Genomic DNA, 18435 nt, shown 5'->3' on the forward strand with positions numbered 1-18435 from the left:
TAATCACATCTTTGGTACCTGCATTCTTTCTAGTCAATATTATAAACGTCACAAGAGATAAAACGCCTAGTTTCACATCTCTACCACTTACTAACTTCTTGTCAAATCACAGTCTGAGTCTGCTTTCTGATCTTACAAAATGTGATGAACCTCACAGTATACAAGGCTAGAAATTCTGAAGAATTCTCCTATTTTTCATAAAACATCTAGCGCCTAAGTTAAATTTCTGGGCTACCAAGAAATGTGAGGGAAATACAGCTTTCACAAGAGTAAATGAAGTGGAAAGTAGATTATTATTCCATTTATGGTATTCATACCTACAGTAAATCAAGTATCTAGATATAACTAGTAAATCAAGTATCTAGACATAACATCTGGAACAGTGTTTCTTACCTGGAGGTGATTTTGCCCCAACTCCCCTAGAGATCTGGCAATGTCTAGTGACATTTTTAGTCACAAATGAAAGGTGCTACTGGCATCTAGTGGGCAGAAAACAATTATGCTGCTAACATCCTACAATGAATAGGACAGCCCTGTAACTATGAAACAGTCCAAATGTCAACAGTGCCAAGGTTAAGAAACCTGAACTAGAAATAGGCAAACTTAATTCCAACTGAAGAAACCTTGTTGTTTCACTAAAAACAAGGCCATGTGGGCTAGGGTTGTGGCTCAGTGGTACAGCACTTGCCTAGCACATGTGAAGCCCTGGGTTTCATCCTCAGCACCACATAAAATAAATAATATAAATGTATTTAGTCCATCTATGACAAAAAATATATATATTAAAAAAAAAAAACAGGCAACATTTCACATGATACTTGCTGTTTGGATGTGGGAAGGTCTGACAGTTTGAAAATCAGGATAATTTTATCATTCACGTTGAAGAGAATTTCTAGACTATCGTTCCCATCTAATCACTTACCAATCTAAAACATTTTACATTCAATTATGGATTTACTAACAACTATATTTTTGATACCTTCTCTATTTCCCATAATCCACACATTAAAGTAGACCTATAGTGGTTCAATAATCTTAAGAATTGGGCTGAACTTTTTTTGGTGTATATCATCACTTTTCCTGCATTACTATGCAACTCTTAAATCACATGGATTCTCATTACACATATTAATCCATAATGTAATTCAACACAATATCCTTTATAGCCTATGCACTCTCCTGATAAGAATTTGTGAAATGGCCAAAAAAAGGATGGGAGGAACTAGAACTAAATGGCAATGTAGTTCATGAATCATAAAATATAAAATTAATGTTAGTTTTACTAATAAGAATGTCTAAACTTGCACAATCCAATATGGTAGTCACTAACCACGTGCAGTGATTTACATTTAAAAAACTAAAATAAAATTTCAATTCTTCAGTTCCTTTAATCATATTTTAAGTCCATAACAGTCACCTGCAGCTAGTGACTACCATCTAGAACATAAATGTAGAATTTTTCCATCATTGTAGAAAGCTATATTGGACAGTGCTGGCTAGCTGTTAAATCTAGGGCACACTGGAAATTTTGATATTCTGAAGAAATTTAGTGCAGAGAATTAAAATAATGAAGAGAACTTTTCTTTTTAATTTCTTGATTCTATCAGGAACAGTAGGAAAAAAATCAATTCTCCAGATTTTCCATGTACAAGCAAGAGTTGATAATAAACAACCTGAACTGACCCCTACACTCTGACCTAGGATAAATTAATATTTTGGACTGATTTTCTCCAACTAGAAAAGTTATATCTTCCATGTAAGGTCACAGAACTATGATGACAACCATTACATCAGTGTAACATTAATTGTAAAAAAAACACACCAGCTACACTATGGAATCAAAATAAGCTTGTCTCTCATTATCATATCCCCAATATACTTTATGCTCTTCGTATAGTTTATACTGTTCTTCCAACTCATGTCTCATAACTTGGCATTCATATACTTGCATTTTTAGACACTTACTCTTCACTATTAATAAATCTTACATTTCTCTCAGGATAAATATTTCATTTAAACATTTAAACGTCTCATTTAAACATTTTTTTCCCTTCCACACATGAGCAGATTCTTACTGAATACTCTAGAGAAGTTACTCACAGATGCTTAAACACACTAAGTCATATTTCAACACTACAGTAAAGATGAGATTTGTTTTACTTAATGAGTTGCTAAGTTTCAGCCTCTATACCTCAGATGAATGCATAAATAAGATCACAACAGATCTTCCTATTTGCTAACTGTGATTATGTATTCAGACATAGCTCTAAGAGCTCAATGTTTAATTTATAAAATAGCAAAATTAACACTTTTTGATCTTTGGACCCATTATCTCTTTCAAAAATTATCAAGAACCTCAAAGATCTTTTGTTTATAGTCTATTAATTTATTTAGAAATAAGATCCATCCATTACATGTTAACATAAATAATATTCTTTTTGAAAATAATCACATTTTCCAAATAAAACAGGATGAGAAATGATTTAAAGAAAAATCACTGTGTTCTCAAATCTGCCTCTATATTTGCTTTGTTGTTTTGGTTAAAGAAAAAAATATGCACTCCTACAGGTAAGTAGGTGGGATAGGAATAGGTATTTTGAGTAACATTTTCTTAAAAGTTCCACAACGTAGAATCTGAAACTATATATCAATGAACTTTGGGAACTAAAAGTTGAATGAATTATGCAGATCTTTCAAATGTTAACATATTTCATTACGGAATATCAAGCAATCAAATTTCCTAACATCAACACAATACATGAATAGATTTCATTAGAATAGGAAGTATGTAAAAATCATTTCTGCTGCAAACGAACAATTGTCTCAAGGAAAAGCATGGGTGCATTTTAGCTATGAGTTAAGCTGATCAACTCTTTGCACAGAACACAAATTTTACTTAAAAAGAATGACAGAAAGTCTGTGTAATTTTTCAGACTTAACACAAATACTCATTTTTTAAAAACCTAAGTACTTCTGTTTAAATCCAAGAAACAGAAAACCAACTCCCACATAAAATGTATTATAAATCTAACATTTGGCCCACATAAAAAATTTGATCGAAGAACTTAAAGTTCTTTTAAGTAAGTATTTGAATCTTACAACTTCAATTTTAGAACCAAGTACATTAAGACCACAAATTATTTAAAAAACAGTTCCAGGCATGTCAAGTAATTGAACTATAAAATGTAGAAGTTAGCCACTCAATGCCAATAACTAATGCTACTGGGCAGGCATTGTGATAAGCATTTTAGTAACTACTATATTTAATCCTGAAACCTGTTTAAGGTTAAATACTACCAATTCCTATCTTAGTGTGAGGAAACTGAAATACAAAAGTAGCTTGCCCAAGTTCAGAGAAGACTGGATGGTAGAGTTGGGATTTAAAATCACCACCCATTCACTTAACTATACTTGAGCAAAGTCAAATGTTCATCCTACGGAAACATTCAGTTTTGGCTGAAGAGAATCTTAGTGGGGAAAGTATGAAGAGTAAAAAGAGAGACAAACTCACAGTTTTTAGTTCCATCAGGACTTGTTCATCCACTCCATCATCCAGAAAGATGTCTCTCACATCATTAATAACATCTTCAATCACAGATCTATATAATTTAGGCTTTAAAGGAAAAATAAGACTCTTGAAAAAGACTGTTTTCAACAGGTTAAAAGGTTCACAGATTCAAAACAAATTAATCAGTCATCTTGTCAACTATCTAAAACTTATTTTAGAGTATGTTCAGAGATATGGCCATCCTAATAAACATCATAATAAACTATATTTGATGACTATACATTAGAAATATTAAACTATGTAATACAATTCATAAACAGCCCTTACACATACAAGATCCACACAATTTCAGTTATAATTTCCCATTTTGTAGTCAAAAGACCTAACATGATGTTTAAAAATGGCTTTATGGCTGCTTATGTCTGGTTCCTTTTATTCCATTTCATGTTTTATACCCTGTTATAACTCACAACCTTGCCACTAAGTCTTAAAATACTTTGGAAGGCCTCGTGTCCAGTCATCTGACAGGTAATAATGAGCATTCAAGTTTAAAGATCACCTCACTTCCATTTTTTGTGACCCAGTTTGTACCTTCAAGCTATACCATTAAACTATTTATATACCCACAATTACAGGTCTCAAGGTCCCAGAGGAGCAGGTACTGATTCTTTTCTCATGATTTCTCTCCTCCTCCTGCCTAGGTGATACTGCAGAACAGAATCATGAACATCCCTGCATGTTCAGTGTAATTATTATTCCCATTATCATTGCTGGTATTAAGTGTGTGTGTTGGGGGGAGGTTGGGTAGAGGTGTTGGTTTCCAGAAGACTGAGTAAAATGAAAACAAATGTGAAAGCATTTTAAAGGATTTCTAAAAACCAAAAGGAGAGAGTTAGAACAATTAATAGCCTGAACCTCATCCTATGGGGGTTCACACAAAAAGAAGTTCTGCATGTCAAATGGTAAGCTAAATGTCTTCTTATAACTCTTACACATTATCAAATCTTTTTTCATTTAATGCTTTGTCATTATTTGTGTTTTATACCTTGCTTAAGGTAAAAGTTACTGGCTATCAATAAAACCAAGGGTTTGCTCTCATATGCAAACTTTGAAAGGAAATAAAATGCTTTATTAGCATCTCTACCAGAGATACTGTTATCACAAGGGAAACTTCTGTTATCACAAGGGAACCTTCTAAGAAAATATGTCCTTCCTAGTCAACAACACTAGTTTGTCCAGTACAATGTACCTCAACCATTAAAACCTATTCATTCCTTTTCTTTATAACCAGAACAATTCCAACATTCTTAGTGTTCAACTCACTAATCTATTTTTATAATGCCGACTCTGCCTCAATAAACTTTATTAATCTGTAAATAGAGAATCTTTCTTGTTCTGTCTTACTTTTAACATTCTTCTTCTATATAAAGTATATCTGACTATGGATTATCTTATTCGTAGCAATTTAACTACTGATTTACATCTATAGAGTTCTTTCTACCAATGACTTCTCCAGACATTATACACAAGCAATGTTAAACAGGTACATCAATTATTTTTCCAGGAAATAACAGATATTTTGATGTTTCTGAAGTCAGTTATCTTAAAACATTTTTGCTTAGTAATTCAGACATTTATAAGAACAAATCTGCTTTCTTCCGGTACTTCTTATTTATTCATTTATGCTTTAAGATTTTCCTTTTGAGCCTTAATGAAAAACCTGGGCACTTAACTGGTTAATTCAGAAGCACTATGGATGAAAGAGAAAGGGAAATGTGTAGTTTGTCACAGAGTATATGCATATAATTTAGCAGAGAGGTTTACAATTTGAAAAAGTTCTCAAAATACTTGTTTTGTAAAAGTATGTGGGTGTACAGGCATTATTTGAAATAAGCAATTTCTAATTTATTACTTAAATTTCTGAACTTCACGTGAGCCAAAGTTTTCATTTTATTATATAGAAAGCAATTTAGGTTTGTCCTGATTTTTTAAAAAAACAAATATGCAAACTTCAAAACTGGTGTCATGAGTGACATCATCAAGTGATTAATTAGAATGTTCCTTTAGAAAGTGTTAAGTTCTTTTATGCAGTGTTGGAAAGTAAATTAATTTTTATACTGGGTACAGGTTAATATCCAATGCAATAAAAACGCCACCCACTTAGAATTTTAATTTCTTAAAATACAGCTTGCCATGTCACTCTTATTGCAATTCCCCTTACACATCAGTGTACTGTGGACGTAAAATCCTATGTGGCAGCTTTAATCACTTGTCTATTTCTTTGAAAAGCTTTGTTTCTAGGATAATTGTAGGAAAACACGATGAAATATTATAAGATATAGTTCTAACATATTTCCTGACTACTTAATAATCAACTATCAAACCCAAGCAGCCCACTTCAATTAGCGTTTAATGTAGAAAAGCGTTTTAAAAATTCCCCACAATAAGACAGACACCTTTCAAGAAAAATAATCAGGTCATGTGATTTAAAATTATTTTTGAAAAATCTGAAAGATAAAACGAGAAACAGTAGCTGGGCATATTTCACTTAACAAAGAAAGCAAACCCTAGGTGCTGCAACCAAACAAAAACCTGGGGGTCTGAAAGCAGCCCCGCTAGGATGCAAAATTACAAGGTCAGAAAAGGACCTAGAAATAAACAGAGCTCTGCACGCGCCCGCCTCTCGCCTCGGGAGCACGCACCTCCCAGCCCCGCTCTCAGCAGCTCTCACTATTTAAAGCCGGATCTGGTGTTTAAATGGAGAGGCGGTGACGTAGGCCTGAAAAGCACCTTCCCATCCTGGCAGAGTCTATATTAGAGAGCGGCAATGGCTCTATATAAACAGGGCAGCCAAAGGGAGGAGGACCACAAGGCTCAGGGACTGAAAGGCAGGGTAAGCGGCCGCAGCCATGATGGATCAACCCGAGTCGCCAACGGTACTGTGTCGGGCGGCCGCGGGCTTGTCTGCGGCATTTGGGATCGGGCAAAAACGTGTTTTATTGTCAGAATAAAAATCAGAGTTGGGTGGACTAGTGATCACATTGCGTTGGTGACTGAAAAGGTTATTTATGTGACTGCTTTTTGCAAACCTACGTGATCGCGAGTAACCAAAAAGGGACAAGCGGGAAGAAGTAGGCAAATTCCAAGGCGAAAGCGGGGGACACTTTGACCACTGTAGGCTTTTTTGGTTTGTTTCGGTGCTTTTGCTAGTCGAAGAGACGATGGGGCTTTTGCTTCCCCTTCGCCATTTTACCCGTGCGGAAGGAACTGAGATAAGTGCTTTTCAACCTTCGTCCTTTTTTTAAAAAAAAAAAAAAAAAAAAAAAAAAAGGCATAAAATGGCCCCAGAGATGGTTCCCAAAGCACAACCGCCAGAGAAACCCAAAGTAACCCTCGAAGTAACCGTCAGGCGTCCACTGCATTAAAGTGGACCACGGTGGGTCTCTGGGGCTCGCCCAATTCCCCAGGCTCGGCTCTGGCTGCGCGGCCGCTCGGGGAGCCCTCGTCCAGTCAGCGGACAGCCGGGCCCCCTCCGGGGACGCGGCGACTCGCTCCCGCCCGCCCTCCCGGCGGCGGGGGCCGGGGTCGGGGCCGCGCGCCCGCCCGGGCCCAACCGCCTGCGCGGCCCGGTCCGCCCGCGGAGGCCCCAGGCCCGCCGGCGCCCCCGCCCTCCCGCCGCCGCGAGCCCTCGGCGCCCCCCCGCGCCCGCCGCCCGGCGCCCCAGCCCGGTCCGCCCGAGGCGGGAAGCGGCGGCGGCGGCCTCGCGGGCGGCGGAGAGTCGAGGCCGGGAGTCGCCGCCGTCCCCGCCCCCGCCCGGTCCGGCCGTTGCTGCCGCCGGAACGAAGCCCCCGCCGGCCACCGAACCACGTCCTTACCACGGTGTTTGTATTTGCCGAGTTCGCCATTTCCACACACAACACAAACAAGAGGGGGGCAACCCCGAGAAAAGATGAAAACAAAACCGAAAGAAAAAAAAAAAAAAAAAAAAGAAACCAAGACCTGGAGGGTGACCCAAGCCACCGCAAGACTGGGGCAAAAATTTAAAACAAAATCGATCCCGAAGGAGTAAGGGTAGCGGTGAGACTAGGAGGAGGGGGGTACTCCTCCGGGGCTAAAAACCTCGAGAATCGCCTTTAAAAAAAACCACGACCCTTCAGGGGTCCGGGGGGCGTTGCCCGCTCCCCACCCCGCGGCAAGGAGGGAAACCACCACCGGTCGCCGCTCCCCGCGCCGCCGCTGCCGCCACCGGCTGCAGCTCCAGCCGTCCGGTCCGCCTGCTTCTCCCCTTTATATAGCGAGCCAACAAGCTGCGCGAGCCGCCGCCGCCGCCGCTGCCGCCGAGAGACAGGGCGGAGGGGGAGGGAGGGGCGGAAAGGGCGGGGGCAGAGGTGGGCGGGGCCGAGCGCGAGACACCGCGAGAGCCGCGTGCGCAGGCGCGCCGGGGCGGAGGCCACCGGCGAGCAGCGTCGTCACGCGCCGTGAAGGGTGCTGGGCGGGCGGAGGCCCGGGACTGGAGTAGTCAAGGCGGGCCTCCGCCTCCCTTAGTCTCTCGTAATCACGTGGTTGGCACCCAGGCGGAAGTTTCTGACAGCCCTCTGCCGAGGACGGGTTTTGAAAGCATTGCTGGACAAGGCGCGAGTTCTAGCCACACCCGAGTTCAGAGCTAGCTAAAACCGCCCCCTGTCATACGTTTCAGGGTTGTCCCGCGCTGAAGTAGCTAGGAGATGTGGCAGCGGCGGTGGCGAATGCCTCGGTATTAATGGCTGCGAAGGAGGGCCGGTCACGTGGCGCGGCTTCCGGCCTCTGGCGCGCTCCGACTTGGGACAGAGTTTTAAATGCGGAGTCATCTCTAGATTCCTGAGCTCAGATTACGAGCATCCTTTCGTTCGCGCCTCTACCAGAGGCTGGGCCTTTGGCACGCAGGATTGTGTGTTTCTAAAGTGAATGAAAGCCTATTTGTGCTGGCTGTTCCCACATTCTAGAATTAGAAATCCATGGAGCCCTTTTGTCTCTAGAGTCCTGTTAGGAAGTCTTTGGCTTAAGTGCCCCAAAGGGTCGGACTCTATTATCCCAGGTACTTTAAATTATTTCTTCCGGGGATGGAAATGCCAAAAAGTAAAACTGAATTATGACAGCACAACTTTCCTTGTTTTTTAATGCTATTTCCAAAGAACCGTGACTCTTCAAGGCGAGCGTGTAATGACTAGCCACATCTGAAATACATATCCTTGACCCACCAACTCACATGGTCTCTTGCTGCAAGGAGTAGGCAGTTTGTCCATAACTTGGGGTGCAATTCCATAGGCGTTTGACCTCCGCCATTCAAGTGAATCCTGCCTTTATCTCACCATTTCATGCAGAACAGAGAATGCTCGGTTTAGAAGGCAGAATTCACAGTACCTAATTTCTCCATTCTAGGAATTTTAAGAAACATAGAATGTAATCAGGAAATGTGAGGGAGTTTATACTCAAAAGACAAAGCAAACCAAAGTTCTGTGCCAGCAAAACCAGATTTGAGAACTATCAAAGACATCCTACCAGAGAGGAAAAGATATAGCCTACCAGGAACTCAAGGGAATAGAGAAACAGAGTACTTAATACTCAGAAAATAGGAGACGGTAAATAAAGTTGTGAATGACTGTAGAGGATGTCTATTAACTTGGAGACTGAACACCAATTCAACAATTGCTTGGCAATTCTCTGCAGAGTTGCCTGGTCTGGAGCACTTAAAGAAAAAAAAAATTCACAGGAAATCAGTGTTCATAGTATGTGAAGTTACAATTCTATCAAAAATTGTGGTGCATTTAATATTAAGGTGACAGCCTGAAAAATTACATTAAACAGTAGCATTCCTGCCAAGTCTTACTGCATGTTATTATTACAATTTTTTTTTTTTTTTTTTTTTTTTTTGCAGTGCTGGGGATTGAATCCAGGGTTTGTGATTGCAAGGCAAGCTCTCTACCAACTGAGCTGTATCCCTAGCCCCACTGCATATTATTTTAAGGACTTTTTGTTTCCTCTTTATGTACATACTACCAAGTGTTTACACATGGAGTCCCTCACCTTCCACCTATTTTTTCTTTCCTGCCACTTGGTATTCCTAACTAAATGGTCAGGCGTTTTCTGCCATCAGTTAAACTTAAGAACACTACAAACAGGACATGGAAGTAAATCTGTGAGATTTGTTTTCTACAGAATTAATCTTCCATACCAGAAGTGATGAGGCGTATGTTCTGTTGGGTCTGATTTGTGATTAATGGAGTATTATTGGATGAAAGACCTCTTTAAAAACCTTCAGACTCCCTAGATAATGAGTCTGTGTCTTTTACCTTTTAGATTGCAACAATGCCTAAGCCCATGATTAGTATTTACCCAGATTTCTTCCCTTCTACAACCCATGCACCTGACTTCTGGTAACCATCATGGATTCCATTTCAATTTATTGGTTTTCCAATTCCTCTTTTAGCTATAATATACCTTCGGTCACAATACATACGTACCAGTTTAGTTTCAGAAAGTGATATTTCCTGCTCAGGTATCAAGATTGTGAGCCTGAATATTTGGAAGCTACAGCTCTTTGTTTTACAAAACTGAAAATTTGTAAGCAGGAAACTATTCCTGTATAAGACTAGATCTAGCATCATATTTAAATAGTTTTTATCTGAACTTCTAATTCTTTGTTTCCTAAAACTTAAGTAGCTTTTAATTTTAGCAGCTCTTTATATAAAACATACTAGATTTCCAGTTTACAAACTCATATTTTGTAGCAGCTGTGTATAAACAGATACATTATGATTTTTTTTTCCCCCTTTGGGATGAATCTTTTTCCCTATCTTCAAAATGTTTTATACGGGAAGATAAAAAGTTAACTCCTTTCTTTTATGTATGTTAATTTACTGTCTAGACACTGGATAACTGAAAAAGAATAGAAAACAATCAATACATGAATAGTGATGTACTCTAAACAAAATGATACCAAACCTTGGTGTCCAGGCATTTAAATATTTATGAATATTTTAGCAATAATATCAAAAAAAAAGTAAAAAATGGCTGATCATGGAAAGTGGCTTCAAATAAACCTTGTAGCATTCCTTTACCTCCATTTTCTTAAGTAATAAAAAGTAATAATACATTTAAAAATCACACAGCTCTTATATACTCAGCAAGTGTACTTCAGGAGAACTCTCAGTGAAAAAACTTTGTTTCCTTTTTCACCTACTACTATTCCTAATGAAAGTCCCTATTGTAATGTATAATGCACAATGGCAGCATTTTTTTTTCTTTTTTTTTTTTTTTTTTTTGCGGTGCTGGGGATTGAACCCAGGGCCTTGTGCTTGCAAGCACTCTGCCAACTGAGCTATATCCCAGCCCAGAATTTTTATCTTTTCTTTGGGAGGTGGGTAGGTACCAGGGATTGATCCAGGGGCACTTAACCACTGAGCCACATCCCCAGCCCTTTTTATTTTTTATTTTGAGATGATCTCACTAAGTCGCTTAGAGATTCCCTAAATTGCTGAAGCTGGTTTTGAATTTACAGCCCTCCCTCAGCCTTCTGAGTTACTGGGATTACAGGCACATGCTACCACACCTGTCTCTACAGCATTCACTTAAGTTATTAAACACACTGATTTTTTCAATTTTACCAGAACAATTCTAATGTATTCAGATTGTACCTAGGTTATTATGTTTGGTTGGTTTTTTAGGTTTTTGCCAAAAAAAAAAAAAAAGGAAGATTTTCACATGCACTAATTTTTGGTGTAGTGAATTTGAGAAGAAATTGTTGCCCCACAAATTACTTCTATACATGTGCTGTGATTTGGATATAGTTTGACCCCCAAGGTTTCAAGTATTGGAAGAAACTTGGTCCTCAGTGTGGCAATGTTGGGAAATGGTGGAACCTTGAAGAGCTTGGGCTTAAATGCAAAGCGGTTTTGTCACTGGAGGTACTACCATTAGAAGAGTATGATACTGGAGCCAGGCATGGTGGTGCACCTGTAATTGCAACAACTCAGGAGGCTGAGGCAGGAGGAACTCAAATTCAAAGCCAGCCTTAGCAACTTAGCAAGGCCCAGTAACTTAGAGAGACCATGTCTCAAAACAAAAAAATAAAAAGGGCTGGGGATGTTGTTCAGTGGTGAAATGTCCCTGAGTTAAATCTCCAGTACCAGAGGGGGGAAAAAATGTAGAGATCAATACTGGTCTGGCACAGAGTAAGTTGTTCTCCCAAGAGTAAGTTGTTTTAAAGGAGCAAGATTGGCTCTTCCCTAGTCTCTGACTTCTTGTCTTGCCATACACTCCCACCATGCACTCCCACCATGACACCTTCCCCACATGCCGAACAAATGAGCCAACTAATCATGGACTTTCAGCCTATGAAGCAGAGCTAAAAAGACCTCTTTTCTTTACACATTACCCAACTGCATGTATTTTGTTACAGCAACAGAAAATGGATTACTGCTGTATGTGAAGAGGAAATTTAAAAAATTAGTATTCTCTTCCTCTCTTATAATTTGAAACTGCTACTTAATATCTAAAAACAATATCCAACTTGTAATTCTCTTCTATATTCCAAAATATAAGCAGTATGGTGGTTAGAAAAGTAATTCAGTGTGAAGTTTTGGTGGAATAAGGCTTGACTGCCACTAATTTATCATGTTGTAGTCTGCTGTGACTAATCACCTCCGTTCAGTAAGATGGAATAATAACCATCAACCTGTGATTGTTGAGAATATCAAAGATAGTAGAAAGTGCTTTGACAAGTACTCAGTAGATTTTTTTTATTAGTAGTGATACATGTATAACAAGTACACTGATATCAAAGGAAAGGTCTTTTCAACTCACCTTATAAGAACACTACCATTTTGTAATGCCAATAGTCAGTGATTAATTTATGCAATAGTTTGACCAAATTTTTATACCTTGAGTATTCAGCATAATTTTTGTATACAAATATAATAATTATATGCTGCCATGAGCTATGACTCCTTGAACTGAAAGCTGATTTATTGTTGGAATTTATCGAGTTGATTAGTTGACACATGTCCCCCACTATATCTAAAAAAAATTATATATGAATTTATCCATTGACTCAGTAATGCCATTTCTAGGACTCCATTGGAATACTGCTTATAGAGATTATTTGTCCATGTCCCACATGTCCATATGAAGAGATTGGTTAAATTAAGATTATGGTACACGTACATGAGAGAATACTATACAGCCATAACAAGAAGTGAGGATTCTCTCTCTAGATGGTCTTTGGGATATACTGTTAAGTAAAAAAAGCAAAGTTAAAAAAAAATTGTTCTTTGTATGTCTTCATTTAAGAAAAGAGGTAATATATAAATGTGCATATTAAGTCTGCTTACCCTTAAAAAAGAAATGATAATTTAAACTAACAAAAAGCTTATAAGAACAAGGAGAAAATAGTGTGGAAAGGACAGGAAAAGAAACTGGACTTGTTGAAATCTACTTTATTTTTTAGGATCGACTCTGGAAACACATAAATAGTTTACTTAGTTATAAAAAAAATGAACTCTTGAAAAGGAACTCCCCACACCAAAAATAAAACAAAGCAACTCAATCTCACTAGTTATTACATAACACAGGAACTTCTCCAAGTGACTTTAAAGCAGAGTAATTTGGCTATAGATATGTAGTGGGATAACCTCTAAGGACAAAAAGAAATGTCAAAAATGTATTTTCATTTTTGGTAATGTTGTATATGTATCCTAGTATTTTTATGTGAAATAAAGGAGAAAGAATATGACTAATTGCTAAGCCCACAACCAACAACATCCTAATGGAGAAAAACTGAAAGCATTCCCTTTAAAAACTGGAACAAGACAGGGATACTCTCTTTCACCACTTCTATTCAACATCATCCTTGAAATACTACTAGCCCGAGCAATTAGACAGACTAAAGAAATTAAAGGGAACGAATAGGAAAAGAAGAACTCAAACTGTCACTATTTGCTGATGACATGAGTCTATATTTAGAGGATCTAAAAAACTCCACCAGAAAACTTCTAGACCTTATAAATGAATTCAGTAAAATAGCAGGATATATAATCAACATGCATAAATCTAAAGCATTTTTATACATAAGTGATGAAACATCAGAAAGGGAAATGAGGAAAACAACTCCATTCACAATAGCCTCAAAAAAAAAAAAAAAATACTTGGGAATAAATCTAACCAAAGAGGTGAAAGATCTCTACAGTGAAAACTACAGAACATTAAAGAAAGAAATTGAAGAAGACCTTAGAAGATGGAAAGATCTCCCATGTTCTTGGATAGGCAGAATTAATATTATCAAAATGGCCATACTTCCAAATGTGCTATACAGATTTAATGCAATTCCAATTAAAATCCCTATGACATTTCTCATAGAAACAGAAAAAGCAATCATGAAATTCATCTGGAAGAACAAAAGACCCAGAATAGCCAAAGCAATCCTGGACAGGAAGAGTGATGCAGGAGGTATCACAATATCAGACCTTCAACTCTACTCTAGAGCAATAGTAACAAAAATGGCACGGTATTGGCACCAAAATAGACAGAAAGACCAATGGTACAGGATAGAAGACACAGAGACATAACCACATAAGTACAGTTATCTCATACTAGACAAAGGTGCCAAAAACTTACAATGGAGAAAATATAACCTCTTCAACAAATGGTGGTGGCAAAACTGGAAATCCATATGCAGTAAAATGAAATTAAACCCCTATTTCTCACCCTGTACAAAACTCAACTCAAAATGGATCAAGGATCTAGGAATTAGGCCTGAGACCCTTCACCAAATAGAAGAAAAAGTAGGCCCGAATCTCCATCACATTGGCTTAGGACCAGACTTCCTTAACAAAACCCCCCGTAGCGCAAGAAATAAAAGTAAGAATCAATAAATGGGATAGATTCAAACTAAAAAGTTTTTTTCTCAGCACAGGAAATAATCAATAATGTGAAAAGAGAGCCTACAGAGTGGGAGAAAATCTTTTCCACACACACTTCAGACAGAGCACTAATCTCCAAAGTTTATAAAGAACTTTAAAAACTTTACACCAAAAATACAAAGAACCCAGTCAATATATGAGCTAAGGAAATGGCAGACATTTCACAGAAGAAGATATACAGGTGATCAACAAATATATGAAAAAGTGTTCATCATCCCTAGTAATTAGAGAAATGCAAATTAAAACCACCCTAAGATTTCATCTAAGTGTTGGTGTGGATGTGGGGAAAATGGCACACTCATACATTGCTGGTGGAGTTGTAAATTGGTGCAGTCACTCTGGAAAGCAGTATAGAGATTCCTCAGAAAAACTTGGAATGAATCCGCCATTTGACCAAGCTATCCCACTCCTCCGTTTATACCCAAAGGACTTAAAATCAGCATACTGCAGTGATGCAGCCACATCAATGTTCATAGCAGCTCAATTCACAATAGCTAGATTGTGGAACCAACCTAGATGCCCTTCAACAGATGAATGGATAAAGAAACTGTGGTATATAAACACAATGGAATACTACTCAGCCATAAATAAGAACAAAATTATGGCATTTGCTGGTAAATGGATGAAGTTGAAAAATATCATACTAAGTGAAATAGGCCAAGTCCAAAACAACCAAAGGTTGAATGTTTTCTCTGATAAGTGCATGACAATATATAATAAAGGGGGGTTGCAGGGGGGGGAAGAGAAGAATGAAGTAGACAGTATTACCCTGTGTATATGTATGATTACATGAATGGTGTGAATCTACATTGTGTACAACCATAGAAATGAAAAGTCATGCCCCATTTGTATACAATGAATCAAAATGCAGTCTGTAAAAATAAAAAATTTTAATAAAGAAAAAGTATATGACTAATTATATTCTGTTCTACCTATTTAATCTCAATCATACTTAAAAACCAGACATTGTTGGATTGGATGATGCCTGTCTACATTAGTCTTTATCAGCATACTAATTCAAATGCTAATCTTTTATCAAAATTGGAGAAAAGAAATGCAGATATAAGGTATAGAATATAAGTAAAAATTCTGTAGTCCTGAATTTAAAAGTGTCACAATGAATTTTTCCACAATTGTTTTTCCTCTAGCTCGGAAGATGCCTATTTAAAAAAATAAATAAAGACTAATCTAGAATCAGTGAGTACACCTGGTACCTATGTTATGGTATTTTAAGACCAGAACTCTGTGGAGAAAAATCTGCATTCTTTTTTGCAGTACTGGGGATCGAACTTAGGGCCTTGTGCTTGCGAGGCAAACACTCTACCAGCTGAGCTATCTCCCCAGCCCCAGGAAATATCTAATTCTAAGTCAAGGGCAATAACCCCGCCCCCAAATTAAATAACTGTTTTATAAAATACCTCCCCCAAAGCCTCAAAACAGTGACCAACTGAGTATCTATGAGTACCTCTTGCTCCTGGATTTTGATCTTGAAATATTTTCTACTAAAAGGAAGAAGGGCTCCCTGGAGGTATTACTCCAGGCTTAAGACAAGAAAAATACTAATTTAAAACAAATTGCCAGTTATTACCCAGCAAAATACAAATCAAGTCTAAAATGTATTTTCATAGCATTAACAAGGAAGGTGTATGCATTTCCAAGAACTTTTGTAACAAAGTACCACAAACTAACTTAAAATAATAGGCATTTATTGTTTCACAGTTCTGAAAGCAGAAAGTCTGAAACCAAGGTGTTAGAAACCATGCTCTTACTGGGTAGAATTCTGTGATGTTTAATTTCATATGTGAACTTGGCTAGGTAATGCCCAGATAGCTGGTAAAACATTACCCCTGGGTGTGTCTGTGAGAATGTTTGCATGAGTAGACTGAGTAAGGAAGTTCATGCACACCAAAGTGGGTGAGCATCATTCAATCCACTGAGGGCGTACATGCCACACAAAGGCAGAGTAAGGGGGAATTCCCTCTGTCTGAGTAGACTAATCGCACAGCTAGCTTCCTAGTTGTTCAGCTTACAGATAGCTGATCACTGGATATTTTGTAGTCTCTAAAATGATGTGATCCATTTCTCATTATATATCTATTAGTTTTGTTTCTCTGGAAAATCTTGGTTAATATACCTTCCTTACCTATATTCCCAGCATCTGGTGGCCAGTAATCCTTGATACTCCTTGGTGTTCCTCACTATCTTGAAGCAGTTGACTTGATAGAATGACCTTTTGAAGATGTAGTTACACCAAGTAGGTAGTAATATCTTGTAGGGCTGTGTCAAGTTTCTCAAGAAGACTGTATATGCTCTAAATCAGCATCCACTTTATGGTACTGTGTCTTCCATAGCTAGGAGTCACTGGTTCAGGAATCAAGGAGTAGAAATAGGAATGGTACTAATTACTGTTACCCCTAGTGACCAGCTAGCAAAATTTTTGCTTCCTGTCCCTACAACCTCATGCTCTGCTGATCTAGAAATCTCAGTTCCAGAGCTGAGAAGCTTCTGCCGGAAGGCACAATAATGATTCAATTAAACTGAAATTTAAGACTTCCCCTTGGCTACTTTGGGGTCCTTGGGCCTCTGAGTCAACAGGCTAAGAAGGAAGTTATGGTGTTGGTAAGGGTGATTGACCCAGATTATTAAGGATAAGAAGAAATATTACTCCACAGTGGAGGTAAGGAAGAGTAGGTCTGGAGTGAAGGAGATCCCTTGGGGCATCTCTTCATATTACCATATCTTGTTATTAAGGTCAAGAGGAAATAAAGCAGTCCAATCCAGTTTGTCTCAGATCCTTTAGGAATAAAGACGTGGGTTATTCCTCCACATAAAGAACCACATAAAGAACCAAGACCCACTAAGGTACTTACCAAATACAGAGGGAATACAGAATGGGTAAGAGAAAGTAGTTAAAAATACCAACTATGGTCACATGATTAGGAGATATAAAGTCTGTTAATTGTCATGTATATATTTATTGTTTTGTTAAGAATATGTTTGTGATGGAGGAACTTTAGGTTATGTAGGGGGAAATGAGGGGGGTATGAAAAATGGTGGAATGAGACAGACATCATTAACCTATGTACATGTATGATTACACAAATGGTATGAATCTATATCATGTGCAACCATAGAAACGAAATGATGCACCCCATTTGTGTACAATGAATCAAAATGCAGTCTGTAAAAAAATAAGATAAAAAAAAGAATATGTGCATCTCTCCTCTTTTATTCCTTTATTATGTAATACAATATTGATTGACAATATTGATTGACTTAATATCAGTTCTTGTATGGGTGGCACTGTCCAATGACTGGGGACATAAATGGAGAAAAGGCAGAATGAGGAAGTTGCTTTGGATGCAAGCTCCATTCTTTTTGAGTGGTGCTCTTTATTCTTGCTGCCATTGCCCAAGGACATTGGATTCCAGCTTCTTCACTCTTCCAACGTGAACTCTGAACAGTGATTCTCTGCGGGAGCTTCTAGGCCTTCAGTCTCAGACTAGTACTACATCATTGGTCCCTCTTGTTCTGATGCTCCAATGTCTCGAACTGAGCAATTATTGGTTCTTCCAGTTCTCCAGCATGCAGATGGCCATTGTGGAACTATCCAGCTCTGATTGTGTAAGCCAATCTAATAAAGCTGCTTTTACAATCATAGATATACATGTTCTGTAGGTTTTGTTCCACTATAGTACTCTAATATACTTGGTTTACATTAGTTCTATTTCTGCCTCCATCTTCATATGACATTCTCCTATGTCTTCACAACATTTTCTCTCTGTACATCTGTCTTTGTACCCAAATTTCCCTTTTTATATCAGTCATATTGGCTTAGGGTCAAATTTATTTTAATTTGATTGCCTTTGAAAGAGTTATATTTCCAAATAAGATTACTTTCTGAGGTACTTGGAGCTACATTTTTAGGGACACAGTTCAACTCAACAGAAGGAATCTAGGAGACTAGTAGTA

The 18435-nt window shown here is 38.2% G+C and overlaps 1 protein-coding gene across 1 annotated transcript in view; it reads right to left on the reverse strand.

Moving 5' to 3' along the window:
• Positions 1–7834, reverse strand: part of Gtf2a1 (general transcription factor IIA subunit 1) — a 36813-nt gene extending 28979 nt beyond the window's left edge. The window contains exons 1-2 of the mRNA XM_047537064.1: positions 7384–7834; positions 3512–3613 (exon numbers count right to left, since the gene is read on the reverse strand). Of these exons, the coding sequence (XP_047393020.1) occupies positions 3512–3613; positions 7384–7413 (132 nt within the window). The 5' untranslated portion in view covers positions 7414–7834. The remainder of the gene's footprint in view (positions 1–3511; positions 3614–7383) is intronic.
• Between the last annotated feature and the right edge of the window lie 10601 nt (positions 7835–18435).

Source organism: Sciurus carolinensis, chromosome 2, assembly GCF_902686445.1.
Source record: "Sciurus carolinensis chromosome 2, mSciCar1.2, whole genome shotgun sequence".
Classification (NCBI taxonomy): domain Eukaryota; kingdom Metazoa; phylum Chordata; class Mammalia; order Rodentia; family Sciuridae; genus Sciurus; species Sciurus carolinensis.